We start from the raw sequence: 15,943 nt of genomic DNA, 5'->3' as shown, positions 1-15,943 counted from the left end.
AGTTAGGCACTTGCAACATAGGTTCTTTCAACAGGCTTTCGTTGATTCCGGCATCTTCACAAAATGCTATTAACTGCTACTCAAAACTGATTCATTTTGTGAATGAGGTTTCTGTTGCTTTTTCCTCCATTTTTGTAAAAATGCCTGATTCACAAGCACCCGAATCCTCTTGTAAGCAATACCTTGTATATGTAGAAAGATCCTTTTTAAAATGAAAATAGAATGAGGGAAACTAAACATTGCTGCCTATTTCCAACAGATCTTTAATTTCTAAAGGGTCCACTTCTGTTGGTTTCTGCATGTTTTTTTATTATAATGTATAATTTATCTTGTATATAGAATATATGTATGTTTTAAAAGGTGCCTCTCCTCATTCTGTTTGTTGGTTAGTGGAGAATTTTGTTCCCTTCCTATCACAAAGATAGAGCAAATTAAACTCCAGCAATATGATAATCAAACAAACTGATAAAAATCATAGCTAATCAGTGTAGGTGAGATGGTGTAATAGTGCAGAGTAACAGGAGGGAAAAAAAACCCCAAAATTCAAGCCAGTGTAAAAATGTAAATATGACATCTGTTTCTGACATAAACATGCTCCAAAAGAATCACTGAGTGAGGTGGGAATGAATACATGCCTCTGAGGGCCCCCTTTGTGCCTAAAGCCTTATGCACTTGACTGCACTCATCAACTTCTGGATCACTTCAGTGCAGGGAGCTGAATTACTGAAAGCCAAAAGCTTCATATGTTACAACTTATTCAGTTATAAGAAGGCTAGTATCTTTTACTTAAAGGTGAAAAGGAAAAGGCATTTCTCAGTATGGGAATGAGAACTATCAATAATACCTGTTATTGATATTTATTTCAGAATAAACAGAGTATTTCAACTTATGCCCAGGGCATCTCAATTCATATCATTGCTCAAAAGCGTCATGTGAATCAGATGGAAAATTGTATATATATATATATATATATATATGTACTTAAAAGAATATGTATTCCTTTATTTGCTCCATTATTTTGGTTCCCTATTAAACGACCCTGATGCAATTGTCAAATCTCCTTTATTTGGAATATTTTAAACACAAAATTGGGCTCAACTGAGGATTCTAATTGAATTAGCCCCACACTGCAGTTACATAGGGTCCAATTATATGTCAGTCTCCAGAAGGTAGCGCCTAATGACATCTTCCCTTCTTTCTGCCTCTTTTAGTAAAATGAAAGCCAAAGAGAAGTACCAATCCGACGTGTGGTTAGAAATTGAACACCTGAATAAGGGTGAGGAGCTCAGATCTAAAAGGGTATGGGGCTAACTGTTGCCTAGGTCAGGATCTCTTGCCCTCTGCTCCCATGGGTCCCAGTGGCCATGTGAGAGCCCACTTCCTGCTCAGGTGGGAGAAGAGCTGCCTAAAAATCCCAGGTTAGTGTGTGTGTGTGTGTGTGTGTGTGTGTGTGTGTCTGTGCGTGCGCGCGCACGTGCATGTGTCTACTTTTGATAAAATGTTGAAAGAGCCATTTTATTCAGTCTAATTTTATATAATTTAGAGATTCTTTTATCATGGTAAAAGCTTTAAGTGGAACTACCTTTTTTCAGTACCATGAAATAGTTCATAAAAACCTTTTTTAAATCAACACAACTTTTTTATTCTGTGGCAGTCACTTCCTGGTGTTGGAATGTTGCCATGTGTTGCAGCATGAGGTAAACTCCACCCCATCTGGAGGTCCGTGAGGGTTCAGGCTTGGTAGGGTTGGGGTAACAAGTGTCTGGGTGTTCCACGCTCTAGGAGACAGTGTGCAGCTGGGGACTCACCAGGGAGACTCACTCAGCCTTGGATCGAGATTTTGATTCTTGGAGTACCTGCTTTAAGCCATTTCCAACAATTTACTAACCTCTTTTGCTTCCCGTTAAGATTTCCTGGACATTTCCCCCTGAATCAGGAAGCTAAAAACATGTCACACTCTAATACATGAATCCCTTAAATTTTCTTTCACTATGACAGTATTATTGATAGGAGAATTTAATAAAAATAAGAGGTGGATGTTACCTTCGAATGAAGGGATATTCTGTGTTCTTAACAGAGGCCATTTCTTACACAAATCAGTAGAGGACCTTCTGTATGCCTGAGCTCTCCTTTCTGCTCATTGCACGGTTCTGTGGCTCACACTGGACTGGATCAGGGTAGGTTTTCACCAGCTGAGGAGTATTCTGGAGGGCAGGGAGCAGGCTAGTAAGGAACTCAAGACAGGCAAACTCTGGAAAGCAGTGGCTGTTCAATAGATATTTGTGGATTGGCCTTTTTAATGGACAGGAGACAAAACAGTTAAAGAGAACTCAAGTGCCCTTGTGAAGATGAGAACCAGGATAGGTTCAAATTCAAGAGAGATGTAAGGAGGCACTGAGTATAGGATAAGAGATGTGGAGCATCCAGGATGTGGTGGCCCCTGCCCAAGCAGGGGTGGATGCTCCAGCAAAGGCAAGGACACAGTCTTGCCTGCCACAGAACAGCCCTGGATGGGGTACTTTGGGCACCAAAACATTGATTGGTGGGAGTCCTGATGGGCTTGACATTTTTTAGAAGGAACCCAAAAGAGAAAGGCCATATATTATTATTATGCTTTATGAAGTTAACATTTTAACCTTGGGTTTTATTATTACCATTATTTTGTCTGACTGCTGTAGAGCAACAAAATCCCTGTTCAGAGTTCTGTGACATTTCTGAACACTCTTCCTTATTGGACTATTAAACAATCGTGCTAAGGATTTACAGCTGAAAAACATATTATTAGCAATGTCAGTTGTTAAAGGTATGTTGTTAGAGAAAGTTTAAATCTGTGCTTTTTCATCTCTGATATTTATTTATTTATTTAAAAAGATTTTATTTATTATTTCATGAGAGACAGAGTGAGAGAGAGTGAGAGAGAGAGAGAGAGAGAGAGAGAGGCAGAGACACAGGCAGAGGGAGAAGCAGGCTCCATGCAGGGAGCCCGATGTGGGACTTGATCCCAGGACTCCAGGATCGCGTCCTGGGCCAAAGGCATGCACCAAACCGCTGAGCCACCCAGGGATCCCCTCATATCTGATATTTAAATGGAATTATAATCATACTTCCAGATTTCATTTTGAATACAGTATATTTAAAATTAATACAATTGGTAGATGATAAAGTATGGAATTTCCTTAAAATTCCCTTGAGGATTATACTGGAAAGGAGGGGAACTGAGTCGGAAAAATTAGAGAGGGAGACAAACCATGAGAGACTCCTAACTTTGGGAAACAAATAAAGGGTTGTGGAAGGGGAGGGTGGGTGGGGAGATGGGGTAACTGGGTGACGGGCACTGAGGAGAGCACTTGATAGGATGAGCACTAGGTGTTATACTATATGTTGGTAAATTGAATTTAAATAAAAACAGATGTAAAAAAATTAATTAAAATAAAATAAAATTTCCTTGAGAAGAGGTGCCTGGCTAGCTCAGTCAGTGATTCTTGAGCTCAGGCTTGTAAGTTTGAGCCCCATGTTGGGCATGGAACCTACTTTATTATTTTTATTTTTTTGGAACCTACTTTAAGAACAAAAGAATCCTTGAGGAAAAACCCCCTCATAGTTGGATACTGTATCCTGTCTAAATATCCTGTCTTGATATCTAAATCAAGATATCAATAATACCTTGATACAATGATAGAAATTTTTAAGTACAACTAATATTTGTTCTATACCTGCCTATATTCTTACTACAGATAACCTGGGTTAAGAAGTGCACACTAGGTATGTGGGAGGAGTAATGTGAAATTGATTCCTGGAGAGGGGACAAGCTGGCACAGAAAAAGAAGCCATCATTTGCATGACCATATTTCTGAAATCCCCTTGGGTCTTCCAAAAAATGTGTTAAGTTTTATTTAAATGTAATACTTTTGGGAAAAAGAAAGCAAAGATTAAAAAAAAAAATAGAAAGCAAAGATTTGACACACAGCAATCATATGCATGAAAACTTAGATTATTTATTTCTGTACTTTCATCAAAATTTTACCATGAATTTGCTAAAAACATGTTTCATTTGAGATGCAGAATTCTAAGATGTATTAAATGCATTTTATTTATATGAATAAACAAAAATTTTGATTTAAATATGTATACATGATAAATCAGGTCAGCTTTGAAAAATACAGTCTGAGAATAATTTTAAATAGATCAGGACCAAAGAAGGTGTGAACATTAGTTTTATTTTTCTAATAAAGCTTTATTAGAAGCTAAACAAGCTAAAACATGTTTGCCTTGTTTTCCAGGGATAGTGCGAGAAGACCCAAGGTCATCCTCTGTGGCACCTTGTGATACAACTACCAGTGCTGTGGCTCAGTGTGAGGTATGTACGAAGCTCCTGGAGTATGTTTTGCAGCCTCTTCAGAAGTAACTGATGTTCTCAAAATCGTACTTTCTCTAAAACCGTTTGTTTTAACATCCTTCCAAATGAAAGGCTCAGAGGCTTGACACAAGCACATGGGAAAGACACAGGTGTGATGGGAAATTAGGCTGCAAGTTTATGTAAGATGTAAAGTCATTTGTATTGGGATTAAAACAATGAACAAAATATTTTACATTGCAAACCATGACACGTACAGAAAAGTGCATCAAATACCTGTGTCATCTGTGCTCAGGGGCAGATGGAAGCTTGGCTGACACCTTAGGAATGCTTGCTGCTGGGTCGCAAGCCTTCCTTTTCTGCAGGGTCCACCCTGCTGTTCAGGGTACTGACTTCCTCACCTTTTGTATTTGTTCACACTCCACAAAGGATTCTAATTTAGAATGCTTGTAAGTGGAACCATGTGAGTGTCATGCATGTGGAGCATAGTATGTTCAGGTATATTTTTGTGCAGTGACCCAGTATATGAACATGATGGAGTCTGCTTCCCCATTCTGTTGTGGAGAAAACTCTGGATATGTGTCTGGCTCCAGTCAGGAAGACAGGAGCTGTATTGGTTATTTTGTTTTATTTTATTTTAAAGATTTATTTTTTTATTTGAGAGAGTGCATGCATGCATGCACAGGCAGTCGGAGGCACAGAGGGAGAGGGAGAGAGAATCTTAAGCAGACTCCTGGAGGCTCCAGTGTGGAGCCCCATGTGGGGCTCGATCTCATGACCCAGAGATTATGACCTGAGCCAAAATCAAGAGTCAGACCCTTAACCAATAGAGCCACCCAGGTGCCCTATGTATCAATTATTTTAATAGAGGCATTTTATTTTATTAATTTATTTTAATAGCTTTATTTAGGTGCAATTGCTGTATAATTGAGGTACATATTTAATGTATACAATCTGACACACAGTGCTGTAAAACCAGTCAAGGTATACCTGTTACCTCCAGAAGCTTCCCTGTTCCTGTTTTTCATTGTTGTATTAAGAACACTAAACAGGAAAGAAACTCTCCTAACAAGTTTTAGGTGCACAATATGGTATCATTAACCACAGGCACAATGCCATGCAGCAAATCTCTAGAGTGTATTCATCTTGTGTAACTGAAACCTTTCGCCCATTGACTGACATCTCCTCATTCCCCCTCCCCACCAACCCCTGGGGACCACTCCCACTCTCCACTTCTATCAATGGGATTATTTTAGATTCCTCATAGAAATGGAATCATGCAGTATATGTCCCTCTGCAGCTGGCTTATTTTACTTAGCATGTCCTCTGGGTCCATTCATGTCATAAGGACATTTTACAACAGAGAACTGATGGAACAGGCATCAGAGGACTTAAGTCAAAAAAGCAAATAGTGAGCCAACAATGAGGCAGCAACTGCAAGAAGTAGCTATCACCTCTGGAATTTGCAAGACAAATAGAAGGGGTTGGGGCTCCAGAACCTGGAAGCTTGGAACACAGGGTTGGTTCACTGGGTGCAGAAGGAAGTTGCAGACTGGGCCAGCTATGGCTGGGAGGCAGGGCTCTGCAGGTTATTACACAGCTATCATGTACTGGGTGAGAGAAAACACCTGAAGTCAGAGGTTGTCGTTGTTCATTCTTGGGAACTGCCATGGTTCCCCCACTATGGTCCACCAGTCAGCATGGAGCTCTAGTACATTGGGTAGCAAACGACATTTTGGCCTGGGACTGTCTCTCAGTGGACCCAGTGGTCCATGCCTCTAACCTGTGGTTAGTTCCCCAGTCACTGAGTATATGATGAGAATAAACAGACTCAAAAACTGGTATGACCCATGCATGATCTCCATGGCCTGGGGAGTGAGGGAAGAAAGAGCCAAACAGAAGCCTCCAGCTGTTCCTTGCAGGAGAGTGTCGTAGGCGGAATTCTAAGTGACCCTTAAGATCCCTGCTACCTGGAGTCCAAATGCTGTAAAATCCCCTCCCCTGAGTCTGAGCAGGATGAGTGAGAATGAGATAGATTATCAACTCCCATGGTTAAGTTACTAATCAGTTGACTCTGAGTGAATGAAAAAGGAGATTACCCTCAGTGGACCAGATCTAATCAATCAAGTGAACTCTTCACAAGAAATTTGTGTCAGAGAGACGTCCTTCCATTAACCTTGAAGATGGGGCCCCCATGAGTTTTATAGCTGCAAGGAAAAGAATTCTGCTAACAACAATGAGAGCTACAAAGAGGACCCCAAGCCTCAAAAGATACTCCAACCCTTTCCAACACCTTGATTTCAGCTTTAGGAGACCCTCATCAGAGTAGCCAGCTATGCCATGCCTGGACTTCTGGCACACAGAACCATGAGATAATGGATGGGTTTTGTTCTAGTGTGCCAAGTTTTTGGTAATTTGTGACTCAGCAAGAGGAAGCTAAGACAAATAGTATATCAAAGTAAAGCCTTGTCCAGGGGCAGTTGTAGAGTGCAGTGCAAAGAACTGAAAAGTGCAGGGCTACTTCTCTATCAATCCTCCTCCATCATCTGTTTGTTCTGTGTAGAAGTACATAGATCTTGAAGAATGTGATAGTTTATTGAAACTTAATCACATGGTGACTCCAATTGCAACTCCTGTTTCATACCTGCTTTATAGTTATCTATCTGACAAATGTTTTTTTCCCCTTTTATACCAATCTCTAAGTTTCATTTTGTGCACATATTAACGAATTCTATGGCTGCTTTTTGGATGATAGTAATTATAAAACAACATTGGTTTCCATACATATATCTATTTCAGAGATGTTAAAATGCAAAAAAAAAAAAGTGTGCATCTTATAGCTCGTAAAATATGGCCAATGACAAACCTTAAAATAACTGCAGGGAAAAGGCAATAAAATGCGGCATGTCTTACTCAGAAAATAATCAAACAGATCTTCTGGAAATGAAAATTTTACGGATATAATTGGCAGGAAAAATGCACAGAGCAGAAGAGAGAATTATTGAATTGTAAGACAAATCAGAACAGGATGGAGAAAGAAAATTCTAGAAAATACAGGAGAGGATAAACAGTGGGAGTGAGGTGAGAAGTTCTAACCAGCATTTGGTCCAAGATGTGAAAGGTGAGTGGAGAGAACAGAACAATAGTTGAAAATATAACAGTGAGACCTTTTCAGATTCAGGAGTAGTTCACAGATCCAAGAAGCTTAGCAAATCACTGTCGCGATGAATGAGAACAGCTTCACACCTAGACACATAGTGAAGCTGCAGATTTATGTCTTAAGTTGTCCAGAGTAAAAAAAAAATAGATAACCTAAATATGATAGCAGATGGAATGATATGCGACTTCTTCAGTATCACCAGAAGCTTGAAGAAAGATATTTATGGGCCGTAAGGAAATCACTGTCGACCTAGAAATACATGCACAGCAGGAGTATCTTTCAAGAATGAGGGTGAATTTCTTTCATTTACAGACAAGTGAGAACTAAGAGAAGAGAATCTGTCGACAGCACACTCTTACTGAAGGAAATTCTCAAGAAGGCACTTTAGCAGGAAGAAATGGGTCACGAAGGATAGGTCTAAGATAAGAGAAGAATAGAGAACAAAGCAAGTGGTAAACGCATAAACAAACGTAAATGAACACTCAGTGAATGAAACAGTGGACATAATGTCTAGAGGGTTGAAAAACAAAACAAGATGGACTTAAACTGGAAACAAAAACATCTCATTCAGGAGAGAGGTAAGCGAATCTACAATAGTCTAAGACCTGGGTGTTGCCCAGGAGGACAACAAAGATTTGATTACATTCAGATTTGTGGAGTTAGCTGGGCATGCTTTAATTCCCAGGGAAAGTACAAACAGAATAGACACAGTATGAAGAAGTTCAAAGGCAGAAACAGCAATCACAGAGTCAGCTAATCTAACAAGACAAGAAAGGGGAGAAATTGTGAGCAGATGGGACAAATGGTGAGCACAAACCAAGATGGTGGCAGGAAATCTCAGTAACTACTAACCAAATTGATTACAAGTAACAAAAACACTCCAGAGACAAAAAAAAATACTGTCCAAATAGATGAAATAAAATCTAACATATACTGTTTACTATTCATGGGGGATATCTCTAAACTTAAACATAGAAAGCCTTAATGTTGGTTAGACATTAACTGAAGGGAGGCCGAGATCTCTATATGAATATCAGATAAAACCCAACACACAAAATAGTATTGGCAGTAAAGAAAGTCACTTAATAGAATAATGAAAGGCTACTTTTACCTAGAAGTCATACTAGTTTTAAATATATATGGATCAAACAGTGCACCTTAAATACATATATAGGATGGGAAATGACAGAAGTACAAGGAGAAATAGACAAATCCTCCATGATAGGAAATTACTCAATAATCGACAGGAAATACTTGAATAAAATGATAACAAAATTGACCTAATGGAAAAATACAGAACAGGGCACATAATCAGTGCTGAAATCAGTTTCTTCTTAAAATCATAGAAAAAAAATTTTTTTAAATGAGTAGACAGACCGCAAACTAAGTTTCAACAAACATCAATGGGTTGGACTCAAGGAAAATATGTTCTCTGACCTTGAAAGAGCTAAGTTAGAAGTACATATTTTAAAAATATATGTTCAGTTCCTATATGTAAATTAAGAAATACATTATTAAGTAAGCCATGAATCAAAGGAGAAATTCTAATGGAAATTAGAGAATAGTTTGGACTGACTAATAACAAAAATGTTATACTTCAGTATTAGTGGAGTGCAGCTAAAGCAGTATTTAAAACATGTACATAACCTTATGTACATAAAATATAAAAGAAGAAAACCTGAATAATTAATCCATTTTTAGAAGTTACAGACAAATACCAATTTAAACTTGAAGAAGGTGGAAGGCAAAAACATATAAACAACTTAGGAGCAAAAATTCATGATATAGAAAAAAGTAACAAAATAGAAAGGAACAGTAAAGCCAATAGTTTCAGCTTCGATAAAAACGATAAAAGTGACAAAAGTATGTGATGGTTCATTGAGAAATAAAAATAGAAATAAAAGGCACATAAGGCCCATATAAAAATTGATAAAAAGAACCTCATATCTGAGGCATATAAAGATAATGTAATACAAAATAACTTTAGACCATTTCAAAATATGAAAAATTTCATATCAATATGTAAGAAAAATTTGGATAAATCATTAGAAAATGTCACTTATTCAAATCAACTCAAAACAATGTGAAAAACTTGAATATTCCTATAATTATTTAAGAAGTTGTTTTTGAAGATTTTATTTATTTATTCATGAGAGAGAGAGAGAGAGAGGCAGAGACACAGGCAGAGGGAGAAGCAGGCTCCCTGTGGGGAGCCCAATGTGGGACTTGATACCAGGACCCTGGGATCACGCCCTGAATCGAAGTCTGATGCTCGACCACTGAGCCATCCAGGTGTCCCTAAAGAAGTTGAATCTGTTGTTAAATATCTTCCTACAATAAAACTCTAGGTCCAGATAGCTTCTATCAAACATTCAAGAAGAAATAGTTCCAATCTTATCAAAATCTTCCAAAGAATAGAAAAGGAAAAAATACTTCTTGTGATGGTTAATTTTGTGGGTCAACTTGACTGGGCCACAGGGTGCCCAGACATTTAGTCAAAACATTATGTCTGTGAGGATGTTTTTGGGTGAGATGAACATTTGAATGGACTGAGTAAAGCAGATTGCCCTCTCCAGTGTGGGTGGGCCTCATCCAAACAGTTGAAGGCCTGAATAGATCACATGGGCTGACCCTCTTGTGAATAAGAGGTATCTCCTTCTGTTTGACCGAAAGCACTGGGCATTGGTCTTTCCTTGGACTTGAAGAGAAGCATTGGCTTTTCTTGAGTCTTTTGGACTAGGACTTACACTTGGATAGCTCTCTCAGACCTCCAGCTTGCTGACTGCAGACCTTGGGAATTTGCAGACTCCATAATCATGTGAGCTAACTCCTTCTAATAAATCTTTATATGTATATAAAGTTAAAATGACACATATAAAAATATAAAGATATATAAGCAAATAAGTAAGTACATATATACATTTATTATGAGGATTTGGCTCCCATGGTTATGGTAAAGACCCAGCAAGAGATAGATCGATCTAGATAGATGTACTTCTCCTCATGGTTCTGTTCCTCTGGAGAGTGCTGACTAAGAAGGATTTTGGCACCCGGAAGTAAAGTCCTGCTCCCACAAATTCCTAAAAATGCAGACGTGGCTTTGGAACGGGTGATAGGAAGGCTGGCAGCGGCTTGAGGCACAGCTAGAAAAAGCCCAGATTGCCAGGGAGGGTCTGTGGGCAGATGACAGGTGTTCTGGGTGATTCTGGTGAGAGCCCAGAGGGAGAAGTGGGGAGCTGGGGGGGAACGCCTCCGTTCTCTCGGAGAATACATAAATGATCATGAGCAGAGCCCTGATGGGACATGGTTGTGAAGGGCTGTTCTAGGCAGTTTTCAGATGGAAACGAGTTGGTGCTTACTGGAAGGTGAAGGATGAGAACCCACCTTAACTGTGTTCTCGTGTTTTGGGGAAGGTCAGACTTGCCCTGAATTATTCAGCAGAGACAACTTCTAGGCCAAGGACTGAAGGTCTGGCTTGGGGCCTTGTTACCGCAAGAGTTCGAGAAATGCGTTGGAAGAGGGAATTGTCCAGGAGTAAGGAGCAAGGACACCGTGTGGAGAGGCAGCGACGCCAAGGGAGGGAGAAGCCCGGGAAGATGGACACAGATGTTGGAGCTCAGTCTGCGGGGGGTGGGGGGCCCAGCAGCTGGGACGGCAAGGAGGGATGCTCCTGTGGAAGCCAGAGGGAGCCTGACACTTCTCGCACACTTCTAGCCTCTGGAACCTCTATCACTGCCTGTGGGTTGTGTCCCCTTTCCCTGTAGGCTTGTCTGAGCTCTGCTATACACAACAGACACTGCTTTCCTTCAACAGGGAAGGACCCTGTCATGGCCTCGTGGAAACCAACACGGTGTCTGCTGAGAAACAGGCGACTCCTGAGAGCAGCTTGCTCTCTGCCCAGGATCCAGGGCAACAGGAATTCATTAAGAAGAGCTGAATGGAGGCCGAAGAAATCTAGTTACGGTCACTTGTCATGGAAAGTAGGATGGTGTTGTTGCTACATGTTCACTTCTGTTTTGATGAATAGACAAAAAAGCCTTTTCTTCTTGATCCATTTCTAACCCTGAATTTAATAGACTATGCTTTTGCAAACTGAAATAAAGTATTTTTTTTAATAATAAAAAAAGGAACCAGAAATGAGACATTTAGAAAAGTCTCAAGCCTATCCGTACGGCAAAAAAAAGAGAAAGCCTTTTTTCTGAGAACACCAAGGGTATGGCTGAACCACCATTTGATAAGGACATCGTGGCTGGGACTCGCACGTATAACCAGCCCTGTCAGCACAGGCCAGGAGCAGAGAGGGCGTTAAACCAGCAGAGACAATGCCAGTTTGAAGGGGAGGGGACGAAGAAAGCTGACGGAATGAGGCTGGATTCTACAGGGCTGGACCACAGAGCTAAGAGGCTGTGAGCGTGCACTATTCCTTAGGAAAGGGGAGGATGACCCTGAGGCAATTCAAAGACCATAAGGGCTGGGGGCACCTGGGTGGCTCAGTCGGTGAAGTGTCTGCCTTCAGCTCAGGTCATGATCCCAGGGTCCATTGAGTCCTGCATCAGGTTTCCCACTCAGTGGGGAGTCCGCTTCTGCCTCTGCTCCTCCCCTTTTGCTTGTGCTCTTTTTCTCTCTCTCAAATAAAATCTATAAACAAACAAGCATGCAAACAGAGACCATAAAGGCTGATCCTCTCACCACAAGCTCAGAGGGCAAAACTACATCCTCCTTGGTTTCAGAGAGCAGAGGAGCTACAGAGGATTTGGGAGGACATGTAATCCAACAGGAATATTCTCAAGATTTAGGGCCACCTGGGTGGCTCAGTTGGTGAAGCATCTGCCTTCAGCTCAGGTCATGATCTCAGGGTCCTGGGATGGAGTTCCACATCTGGCTCCCTGCTAGGTGGAGAGTCTGCTTCTCCCTCTCCCCCTTACCACAACTCATTCTCTCTCTCCCTCTCTCTCTCTCTCAAATACATATAATCTTAAAAAAAAAGACTGACAGTAATTAAAACGGGATGGTATTGGCAAATGCATAGACACACAGACCAACAGAACAGAACAATATCCAGAAAAAAGGTATCTGTGGATACTTGACTTATAAAGCTAGGACTGCAGAGCAATGGGGCAAAGACTATGAAAGCACAAGCCTCAGAGTGGAGAAAGATATTTGCACCACAACAACTAGCAAAGGCTCATATCCAGAATATACAAAGAACCCTGTATCAGTAAGAGAAAATCAGTCAGCTTGGCAGGAGAGGGGCAAGAAGCTTAACAGAGAATTCATAAAAGAGGAAATCCAAAGAGACAATAAATATATTAAAAGTTCTAAACCTCTTGAGATAGCACAACACAGTTACTGCAGTGCTTAAAAGAAAAACACAGCAAAGCAAGCACTGGTGAGTACATGGAGCAATGAGGACCAGAGGTACTGTAATTCCATTCCAAGGGATACACTCTAGGAATCTTGCACACCTATGCCAGAAAATACATATAAGGATGTTCTTGACAGCTCAGACAGGAACAAACCCAAATGTCCATCAAACAGGGGAGTGAATAAAGAAATTCTGGTGTACTAATATAATGAACTACTGCATAGCAATACAGATGAATGAGCCACAGCTACCCACAATACCACGGGCGAATCTCATCAACACAAGGTTGAGGAATGGGGTAACTGGGTGACGGGGATTAAGGAGGACGCGTGATGTCATGAGCCCTGGGTGATGGATGCAACTGATGAATCATGGACCTCTACCTCTGAAACTAATGACACATTCTATGTTAATTAATTGAATCTAAATTAAATTAAAAAAATTTAAAAACCCACTATATTGAGTGAAAAAAGCCAGGCACGCAGGAGAATAGACAGGGAACAAAATGAAACTCTAGCTGTGTCCCGTCCAGCCTGTCAGCAGGGATGCTCTGTGCTGCACCTGCCTGGGGCACTCAGTGGACCTGCATCACGGGTAGAGAGCCCCGCAGACATTCCCCACAGCCAGTGTTGTGGCTGGACTGACCCTTGTGGTTCTTATTATGATTGCAGGACTCATTTCAGCAATAACCTCCAGAGAGCTCTGAGGAACGAGATTTATCACGGACAGTCCTGGAGAATACTGGGCATGCCCAAGGCCACTTTTCATTGGCAAATTTAGAGCATAAGCGTGGGAAGGAAGAAGCAGGGTCACCGGAGTTATCAAGTGTCTAGGTTACCCAGGGCTTTCTGCAAGAGAAACCCTAACCCGTACCCTAACCCCGTGGGGACAGCCTCATTCCTTATCTGCTTGGTTTGCTAGTAGCTGTGCGATGCAGCTGGCAGTATGTTTACTCGAGATGGATGTCTTTTGAAACGGATGCCTCCACAATCAAAAGCTGACTGTCAAGCATTTAAATTACCATCAGAAGTTTCTGGCAGGCACTTAACACCATAGTAGTGTTTAGGGATGCATACTTAATGTGGTCAATTTCCAAACAAATGCAAAGAGGCTACTGCTGGACCCAAGATGGTTTCTTTTGGGGAGGAGGAAGGTTGTGAATGGGACCCAGAAGGGGCTTCCCGGTGCCGTCAGGGTCCCAGTTTTGGATGTAGGTGGTACTTTGCTGGTGGTGGGCATCACAATAATTAACATTATATGACTTGTGCCCTTTCCCCTGTATTTGCTACATCTCACGCTGCAAAACAAGTTTACTAAATGAAGAAAAGAGAGAGAGAACCAATGTAAAGGGACTAGCTGGCGAGGCAGAGGAGTGTGAACTCATGCGGCTGTGATCAGAGGTCTGAGTATAGGGACACCAGCGAGGGAGGTGGGAAACTTGAGTTTCTGGTGTGCACTGGGCACTGTGATGACAGCTGGATGGGCACCATGCACAAGCGCTCTACCAGGGAATGCATCTATTAACAATAAATGACAGGCAGGCGTTACTGAGTTTTGAGTTCCAACCTTCAGCCTTAGGGCTTAACTACTTTGTTGAGAGCCTTGCATCCGCCACGGAGAAAATGGAACTAATTAATGGGAATAAATCCAAAAAAGCAGGATTTTAAATTCTCCCCAAAAAAGAAGCACCAATCAAATATTATGTGAATAGTGTATTGTGTTTCACAACAGTGGTCACATGAGTTAATGGTGAAAGACACGGTCTTTCCAATTTGAGAAAAAAGAAAAAAACAACAACAACAGGACATTTGGGGATTTAAGCCACATATCTGATGCTGCCTTGAACTGAACACAAACTTAGGAAGTAACTATCAAAGCAGAGATTTTTGCTTTGCACGCCATCAATTATTTCTGCTTCTAATAATTTGGCCTGACTCTCTGAAAAGTTTGTTCTGTTGGCCCAAGAACATGCTCAAACAAAGCCTTAGGGTTTGTTGTTTTTTTTTTTTTTTTTCCATCAGTGAAGACTCCAAGACTAAGGGCTGCTCGGGCGGCGTAAGCCTTTCTAACGTCTCCCAGCTACCCCAAACCCCCAAATCCTCAGTTACAGGGACCATCACAACTACAACCACCATCAGCATAATTTAATGTGTATTCTTAAACAGAAATTTAACTGAGTAAATTTAAAGATCTAACAAACAGAAGGGAGCTCTGAGAGTAATACAAATCAGAGGCTTTCCTCAGCACAAACAGGTGCAACAGGGACATTATTAGCAAAAGAAAAGAAAGGGTAGTCTCAAGCAAGGTCACCTTCCCTTAGATGGAAGGGCGGGGGAGTCTTCTCAGGCAGATTGCCTCACTAGTGTGATCAAGAAATTCCAGATTGATTGGTTTACAGTTCCACTGCTGGGAGAGGCTGAAACTACACTAGGTTAGGTGTGCCATCTTGGTGAGGCTTAACATAAGTGACTCCATTTTGTGTATATTGTTTCTTAATATTTAACAACATTAAAAAGCAAAACACATTTAAAAATATTTTATTTATTTGAGAGAGATAGAGAGAGTGGAGCATGTGGACGGAGCAGAGAAGCAGGCTGAGCAGGGAGCCCGAGACATGCAAGGGGCTCTATCCCAGGACACTGGGATCATGGTCTGAGTCCAAAGCAGATGCTTAACCAATAGAGCCACCCAGGTGCCCCTAAAACAGTTTTTATTCTCTAGTATCATACAGAACACTGTGTGCATGCAACCCCAGGAAGGCTGTCCTCCTTGCCTTCGGACCCATCCTCTCCTATACAGAAATCCTGGAGCTGCTTCTGCATTTTGTTTAAGCCATAACTTTGGAAATCACTAAATTGTGTATTATTTGATCTTACAAACTAAATTTTAAAAATTTCTTAACATAAAGGATGCTGACCCTGAGTGCCAGTTTCTGTGCTGTTAAATAAGCAGGGGATTGTATTTGACCATAAGTCACGAGGTTGATTAGCTTCTTGTACTCTCACTTAATGCCTAATGTGGTATAGGGGAGAAACAGTTCTTCTCTCCTCTTCCTGGATCTCTG

General features: G+C 41.0%; 1 protein-coding gene and 1 long non-coding RNA gene across 14 annotated transcripts in view; one reads left to right on the top strand and one right to left on the bottom strand.

Moving 5' to 3' along the window:
• Positions 1-15,943, bottom strand: part of LOC140641315 (uncharacterized) — an 84,075-nt gene that overhangs the window by 17,495 nt on the left and 50,637 nt on the right. For 2 of the 3 annotated variants that reach the window (XR_012037860.1, XR_012037861.1), the window contains exon 3: positions 2,044-2,204. The exons of the other annotated variant lie outside the window; for it this stretch is intronic. This is a non-coding gene — a long non-coding RNA (uncharacterized lncRNA). The remainder of the gene's footprint in view (positions 1-2,043; positions 2,205-15,943) is intronic. 3 annotated transcript variants of the gene reach the window in all.
• LOC140641274 (serine/threonine-protein kinase MRCK alpha-like) overlaps positions 1-15,943 on the top strand; it is a 66,452-nt gene that overhangs the window by 3,496 nt on the left and 47,013 nt on the right. For 8 of the 11 annotated variants that reach the window (XM_072840917.1, XM_072840856.1, XM_072840848.1 and 5 more), the window contains exons 3-4: positions 1,212-1,276; positions 4,281-4,357. In XM_072840917.1, the coding sequence (XP_072697018.1) occupies positions 1,212-1,276; positions 4,281-4,357 (142 nt within the window). The remainder of the gene's footprint in view (positions 1-1,211; positions 1,277-4,280; positions 4,358-15,943) is intronic. The other 3 variants (XM_072840898.1, XM_072840890.1, XM_072840878.1) reach the window with 1 other exon arrangement.

This window comes from Canis lupus, chromosome 1 (genome assembly GCF_048164855.1).
Source record: "Canis lupus baileyi chromosome 1, mCanLup2.hap1, whole genome shotgun sequence".
NCBI lineage: Eukaryota > Metazoa > Chordata > Mammalia > Carnivora > Canidae > Canis > Canis lupus.
Note: the sequence above shows the minus strand (reverse complement) of the source record. Positions and strands in the feature narration are given on the sequence as shown.